At 43.5% G+C, this 8,470-nt stretch overlaps 1 protein-coding gene across 1 annotated transcript in view; it reads right to left on the bottom strand.

Moving 5' to 3' along the window:
* col15a1b (collagen, type XV, alpha 1b) overlaps window positions 1-6,281 on the bottom strand; it is a 38,538-nt gene extending 32,257 nt beyond the window's left edge. The window contains exons 1-2 of the mRNA XM_062529523.1: window positions 5,989-6,281; window positions 5,817-5,890 (exon numbers count right to left, since the gene is read on the bottom strand). Coding sequence (XP_062385507.1) covers window positions 5,817-5,890; window positions 5,989-5,999 — 85 coding nt within the window. The 5' untranslated portion in view covers window positions 6,000-6,281. The remainder of the gene's footprint in view (window positions 1-5,816; window positions 5,891-5,988) is intronic.
* Between the last annotated feature and the right edge of the window lie 2,189 nt (window positions 6,282-8,470).

The following is an 8,470-nucleotide window of genomic DNA, read 5'->3' on the forward strand; positions in this document are numbered from 1 at the left end:
AGTGAAACAGCCAAATCTGCATCGTGTGATACCTAGAACTCTCACAACCACCCTGAGAGAACTAGAACTCTCACATCTACCCTGAGAGAACTAGAACCCTCACATCTACACTGAGAGAACTAGAACTCTCACATCTACCCTGAGAGAACTAGAACTCTCACATCTACACTGAGAGAACTAGAACTCTGACATCTACACTGAGAGAACTAGAACTCTCACAACCACCCTGAGAGAACTAGAACTCTCACATCTACACTGAGAGAACTAGAACTCTCACATCTACACTGAGAGAACTAGAACTCTCACAACCACCCTGAGAGAACTAGAACTCTTACATCTACACTGAGAGAACTATAACTCTTACATCTACACTAAGAGAACTAGAACTCTCACATCTACCCTGAGAGAACTAGAACTCTTACATCTACACTGAGAGAACTAGAACTCTCACATCTACCCTGAGAGAACTAGAACTCTCACATCTACCCTGAGAGAACTAGAACTCTCACATCTACCCTGAGAGAACTAGAACTCTCACATCTACCCTGAGGCTCCGATGGATAACCAGAGAACGTGGTCTCTCGCCCGCCCGCCTGCACTTCAACATCACTGGGAATGAAAATGACTGATGTCTCTCTTACTGTATGGGCCACCGCCGTCTTTGAAGAGCGGCCCTCCTGACTGAACCGTGAGTGAACGCCTCCGAGAGCATCATTAACCATGACTCCCCGGACCACAGTGCAGCCTGTGTGTGCCGACACTCTGAACTCAGGTAAGTAGTTTGCTTTGCAGGTCAGCAAGGGCACTAGGGCTGAGGCCACTTGACTGAGAGAAGGCGAACATCACAGGAGGAAGCCAGAGAACACGGGTGGACCATCTGCACACAGGACAAAAAAAAAAAAACTGCTTGCTGCCAGAACAGTGGCAGACACACTCTCTTAAGTCCATGTTATCATAGGCAAAATGACCATTAAATACCACTCTGACACATGCAAACACAGTGCACCACACACAAACACACACAGGGGCTGGGGTTTTATCATAGGCAAAAATGACCAATAAATATCACGGGAGTCGCTTTAGCACTCCTGTTGATTATTTCTTACTTGCTTTGTGGGGCAAGTCCATCGTTATGAGTTAGGTTGAATAATACATCTGCTGTCAATCTGCATTCAGCTACCAGTGCCGAGGCTGTTGTCTAGGCTGTGCACAGTGCGTCGGTTGATTGGGGTAAATCTGAGTACGATTGCATTACCCATGCACCAGTTTCCCCCAAATCTGCTGCTAATGATCTGGCTGTCCTTGCTGGGGTGAACAGCATGGCCCGGCATTAAAACCTCCAATCAGGTTAGAGAGAGAGAGGGACACCACCAGTCTGAGCCTGCCAAAGGTTTCTGAGCCTGACCACACAGTCACACTCCAGTCTGCGCTTTAAAACAGGCATCTCCCTGGCCAGCCTCCCAGGGCAGTAGTTGGGGACGATGTAACCCTCCAGACCAGACCAGTGGCTTGCCCATTTCATTCATTCCCTGTTATAAAACACCATTCCAACACTCCAATAAACACACATCCCAGGGATGAAATGATGACATCACGCACGCAACTTCAAATGTATATTTCAATGAGAGCTGTATGCTCTCTGAATAGAAGGGAGAGAGGCCGTTTGTATTCTTGTCCCATTCCAACCTACATTAGATTTGGTGTTCTAAGTGGTCATTTTGGGGGAAAGAACATGTTCTTGAAAGCACATCTTGTCATGTGTGAAAATGTGTGTTTTCACTTTTTTTTTGTTTTGATGTAGCTCTGGCCTGACGTACAGTATAGATCATGTAAACCGTGCTCAAACCACACTCAGTGCTATGATGAGGGCTGGCCATGGGCAGTCGTGTGATGAACATACAGTACATGTAATGTGTCACCATTCATTTCATTCCACAGGTGAATCCCTGACTCAAATGGTTACAGAACATGGCCTCAATCACCGGCCATTTCATACATGTAAAGAACGCCAGTTATATATCATAAACAAAGCCATGACCAGGCCTCCGGTTCAAGCAGAGGAATCTCACACAATGCTGGCAAGTACCAGACTCCCAGTGAACTAAGAGTAAAGACACCTAAAAGCCATGGAGAGTTACACGTTTAGTCTGAAGGGATTTCTACTTATTTCCACTTACAGTATACTCCCTTTAATGCTATATCTGATGTTCAGCACGTACTATTACACCACATAGGATGTTTAGAATGTTGTACTGACACCTAGGCATAATGCAAGTGTACAATACAATGGTGTCAAATTAAATATACAAATGGCAGCCATCAAAGCATTATCAAAAGATCATCTTGTTTCGATAATCCTTCAGAGCTCCTACAGTGCAACAAGCACCGGAAATGACAGGACATGACAGAGGTGATAGAGTAGCCTTTCAGTGGCTGTGTTTCTGGAGCCTTCCGTGACAGGGAAGACGTGCAGGGCAAAACTCCCATGGAGCAGAGCCACAGTGCGTTGACTTTCACAAGACCTCAGAGTCTTAAGCAGTATTAACAAGGGAATGGACTTCAAGTATCTAGTCTAAACAAAAGAGACTTTTAGCTTAATCTTTTTGAGATTCCACCCATTTCAAGGATATCATATAAATCAAAGAGTGGCACTTTGATGAGACAGAATGCTCAGCTAAAAGCACTTTCAGCTGTTCAAACACAGAAGCCTACATGAATGCAGACAAATACAGCATTTTTCTCACTATAGCTCCTAGATATAAATTGTAACATCATATACCAAGCACATGCCTGAATTAAGAAAAAAAAAAAAACAACCTCAGTTAAACCTCTTCTTCTGCACAACACAGATGCCTGTTTACAGATGAACTAATATGTTTAATTTGATCATCTTTGCCATAAAAAGCTGAAAATAGCAATTTTTCTCTGGTCAAGTGACTATGCACTACAAAGCAGCAAGTGTCTTCATTTCACCCACAGCATGCTCATGCTCCCAGGGCCAGGCAGACTGTGACATTGCATCTTAGAAACACCTCCAACAGTTGCTCATTATTCCCAAGTTTACCTCAGGAGGAAAACTCAGAGCGCTAGTCTGGGACTTCATCCAAAACATGAAGGGGGATGGGGGCGGTGGGGAATTACAGCTTTTGTGAGCTCGGACTGGATGTCTGGGGCGGGCTACAGCGACAGCGCAGAAACACATTTCCTGTTTGAATATGAAGTCTGATGTGGTTTACTGACATGGTTTTCTTCTTGATGGACAAAATGTTTTCCCACTGCAGTGGGTAAAACCCTTCCTTTCACAATCAACTCATGGTTTATCTCTGACTTCCAGTGACACCCCCAAGACGCACACACACATACAGACACACACACAGACACACAGACACACAGACACACAGACACACACACACACACACACACACACACACACACACTCTCTCTTTAATCACATTTACAGTTACATGATTCAGTATTTGGGAAAGATCAGAAAGTGTTTGGGAAAGATCAGAAAACTCTAAAGCTACATGTACTGTAACTGCCCATACATAATACTGTAAAACAAAAAGCACGCATCATTACAGATACATTCTTCAAATGGTACAAATCAGCCCTAATTAACACTTTGTTTCTCAAATCTCTCATCTCAGGTCAGTGCACACCTCAACACAGAAATTAATCACAGGGTTACAAGCCATATTTGGTTTACACCTGGGCTGGAACGTAAAGTACAGTATCTGAACTGTGCAGTGACCTCTGTACCGCCAGCAGACAGTGTGACCGGACAGGGCTGGACAGAGACATGAGCACCAACAGGTCTTTAACCTGAGAGGTCAGACACTTGTTGCAACTCGCTCACACAACAGCAGAGATTGAATGACCATATCTGTTCGCAGCTCGGAACACTGCAGGCATCGCAGACACTTCAACATTCGTGGTAAATGGCATTCAGTGGGTTGACCGCAGGAAACCCCGCCAGCCCTCATGACAAGCAGACAAACACAGACACGCTGACGTCCTTTTTAAAGACTCCAGTTTAAGGGGTCTGCTGAGTACACAGGACAGTAGGCGGAGGTGGCTAAGGCTTTCATTCCCGACTTTAGCATTGACCCCCCAAAACAAAGCCCTTACGCTTTTACAGACCCGGACACAAGAGGAGCAAAGATTTACATGAGAAGCAGCCATTTCAGCTCACACAAAGGTGCTGTGTTTGACCACAACCCTCCTGTTTCCAGGCCCCTGGGGACTGTGCACACACACACACACACACACACGGCAACCAGAGGGATGGAGAGCACCATCACAACAAGTGCAAGCCGCATTGTCAGTCCTCCTCACACACCAGAAGGGACCACAGTCTCAATGACTCGGTGGCTCAAGTCGAAGAACAATAGAGCAGTGATCAATTGAGAGATAAGCCGCTCGCCTCACACAATCACAGTGTAGCGTAGGCATGATACTGGCGTCCTGACTGAGAACTGGGTTGAGGGCCAATGAGGCAGCGGTCCGCAGGGGTGAACTGGGGTGAGTGTGTGTGTGTGTGTGTGTGTGTGTGTGTGTGTGTGTGTGTGTGTGTGTGTGTGTGTGTGTGTGTGTGTGTGTGTGTGAAGCTGTGTCTACATACATATCAGAGCTCACAGCATGATGAAATCAAAAGTTCCCGGCGCCAGCTAACTCGGGCCAGATGCAACTGATGAATGCCCCTGTGAAATCAACTTATCGGCTGTGGCTGAGTGCCCGTCATTTAGCCAAATTTCAAATGATACGAATCACATGCGCATCCTGGAGCCCTCAGCTGTGCATCCAGTGAGGCGCTTGAGTAGCCGTGCAGTAGCCTACACGTGCTGAACTCGCTAACCAGCTCATAACAAGCTCCTGTCAAAAGCTCAAATGGGCTACATCCAGAGCCAGCAAACTGAATTTCCCCCTGTAACCTTGTCACATCACAATCCATTTGAGCACTAGTCCACAAGAGGTATCTCCACTGAAAGTGTTTTCTTTTTTGATTGAACTCATTTAAAGATAGTTAGTGCCACACCCACAGATGAGACTATATAATTGTTCCGCCTTTGATCCAAATCAAATTAAAGATGATTCAAGACACTATGTGGTGATGGCAAGTAACAGCTTCCACAGTAAAAATGAATGATTTTCAAAGATGTTCTGCCATATCATACTGACCAAGAACAACATAGGGTGATGCACACCAGAGTTGTTATGCCATCTTAGTGAAAAGCAAGAGTTGGGTTAAGAGTTAGGGTGTTTTCAAATTCTCATATCACCAGGATGCATAACTGTGGCCTAGGTATTTCCAAGAAATGTCCCATGAAACATTAAAGCCATAAACCCATTTAAACTCATTCATTCAAAACATTAATTTCAAATTCCTCTCAAGCAGGACAACAGTCCTGCTGTGTCTTAAGAGATCATTAATTTGAAAACATGGTCCAGAGTTTCCTTGAACTGACTTGACTGGAAAATAATTGTACTGCAATTAATGAGTATAGCCTAACCATTGAAATGTATAGCCTAACTTAAGGTAGACTTTTGGAACTCAGTGACTGAAATAAATTATTTAAGGTAGCAGATCTTAATCTTAAATATTAATCATAATATTTATCTAAACTCTGAATGCATGCATGAAAATAAGTCTTAGAAAATCTCTGAAATGTTAAGATCAAAACATAAGTCATCTAATAGCTTGCACTGTAGCTCTGAATGTGAACTCGACAGTCAAATATGTGACCCATTGAAATGGAACAGAATTAACATACGACTAAATCTGAACAGTTTTAAGTAACAACACAGGTACATACCTTCAATCACTTGGACGGCAGAAACAGCGTGATATACCAGGATCAGATGAACGCCAACGGACAACGTAGCGCGACTGTGGTGAAATTAGTGATGTTACTGACAACTCAATGACATAGCCTAACGGTGCATATTAATTTAATAACTTGTTGAACTATATGTTGGTAAACTTACCAAAATTTCATTTTGTATGAGTTTAGTGACAGCAGAAGTACTTTTCCATGAGAACGAAAATACTATAAGAGCAGAAGTCTTTACTGCCTCCCACTATCCTCCCGAATCGTTCACCTCTGCCTCCTCACTCTCGCTCTCTCCCTCTCGCTCTGTCGAGTGCCCACAGAACTAAATTGAACAAAGACGGTCTTTCTGAGTCTCCACTGGCCCACGGACACTGAAATCCGACTCCTCAGAATCCCTCGGTAGACCGCCGCCTTAGTCCTCATGCCGTTTTTACATGAACACTCATGATATTTGACTCAGTTGATAGTTGATAGCATTATTTCCTTGTCAGTGGTACCTGGCTTTTTATTTTAAGAAACCAATCAAATTTTATTGGAATTTCAAAAGTTCCAGCTCAACTTTCGTTCATTAATGGGACTTCGTGAAAGAACAAGCCCACGTTGATACATGAGGCTTTTCAATTAGCCTAATTTAATTGTCCAGTGCAGGTGTTTAGCATACTGCAAAAGTGACTAAAATTGCAAACATCCACGATTGTGTCCATTTAGAAGCTCGCATAGTCATCATACAATGCCTACATTAGCCAACATTAGTCATGAATAATATCAAGTCAGTCAGGGACATGAGTAAACCTGCACAAATAAAAGCCTTTAAGTCAGAGTGATTGGCCAGTGTGGACTCCTGGTCTTTGAAAGGGAGGGGGAGTTGTTCAAAGCCTAACAGGAATAACAAAAGCATCAGGACCACCAGGGCAGCCTGAGAAGCCAATAGGACTTTCACCGACTTGCTTTTAGAGACTCCGCTAGTCCACTGAAGGCCCATGGGAACGCCTCGGGGGCAGCCATACCTGTGGCTTAAACAATGACCACAAGAAAGGACTGAGAGCCGGGGTCAGACAAAGCACGCCAATTTTCAGTGTTGCCCCTGAGGTGGAACAAACATGCTCTCCTTACAAGCATCTCAGCATGCTGTCTGGTGGCCTAAGTCACCGAGCTGTCACTGAGGTTCTCCATCTTCAGGGCTTGGATCCACTCTCATGTTTCAGGCTTCATAGGGAGAGTAGAGGAGGTTAGAGAGGGGAAAGAGCAAGAGAGAAATACTTTTGTCCTTTTAGAGATAAAGTGATGGGAGGCTCATGTCAACAGCCCGCAATTAGCAGATCTTGGGATGATAATGGCTTTCTGGGAAAGGATTTCACTCTCCCGAGGAAATTCCAGAGAATTCTAGACAGCTGTCCCTAGTAATTTGGGTTAACTTGGTGATGTAATGAGCCCCATTAGCACACTTTAGGTACAAGATGGAGCTACATCATAAGAGATAAAAAAAATGTCTTGCCACCTACTCAGAGGTAAGAGAATCCATTTTACATTGTACATAGCAAGGTTTCCAAATGAACACGCCTGCAAATAAAAGAAGACAGGGGTCTCTCTGGTCTCCTGGCTTTAACAAAACATTATTTTTTCTACTCATGGTTAACACCAGAGACATTGAGGTTTAGTTTTCACAAGCCATTGAGGTGCCTTCAAATCAAGCCATTCAACAAAACTAATATGGCATCAGCAAGGTCAAAAGTCATGACCTACACCCCCCAAGGTTAAGTTTAGAGCACTATTAACCAGAAGCAAGCTAATCAGCTGCACTTGAATGAAAGGCAACTCCAGTCACAAATAGTATGTGAGCTGAACAAACAGATAACTCGTGACAAGGGACATGTTTTTTTCCAACCAGCAGCACTGCAGCAATCTATAGATGGCATGCTTGACTGAATAATTTCTGCCCTATATTATAAGCTATAAATGTCCATTGGCTTGAGCGATGAGAAATACAATAGCATCTGAAACAGAATTGTCTTATCTGGGTCATTGCTATTTCTCTGGGGAAAATACTCACCAATCTCACTTTGTTAATCACACACATCTTGTCAGATAAGGGGCTTCGTCAGAGCAGACATTCCACAGCAAGAACTTTAGCACTATGCATGGAGTGTTGCAAATGTAATTACACAAATCGAATTCCCGCAAAGTGAATATTTCAGTTCAAAGATTTTGTTTTTTTACCGAGAAGAATTAGTGAACCTGGACGCAAAAAAAAAAAAAATCAATATTACAACCACTGACATCATCTCTCAATGTTACATTTCAAGTGAAGCAATAACCTTAAAGGTATTCAAAGACATCCTGCTGTGTTTTCCCCCCCTGGATGTACAGAGCTCCTGCTTTAACATTAATAAGTTATCACAGAAAGTTCACCTCTTTTTCCTTGAAGGTGCAGCTTGTTGATGACTTGATAATGAATGTTGTCCTTTAGGTAATTCACTTTCATTCAAACATATAGCACGGTCACCTTTCATGGCCTAAACAAATCATGACAGTCTGGTTGCTGACTATGTCATACAATGATACAGTCTCCGGCCTTAGTTAGATTTTCTGACTTCAGAGTGCGGGGCAAATTAACTTCAAACATTTAAATTAAATAA

Source organism: Sardina pilchardus, chromosome 2 (assembly GCF_963854185.1).
Source record: "Sardina pilchardus chromosome 2, fSarPil1.1, whole genome shotgun sequence".
NCBI lineage: Eukaryota > Metazoa > Chordata > Actinopteri > Clupeiformes > Clupeidae > Sardina > Sardina pilchardus.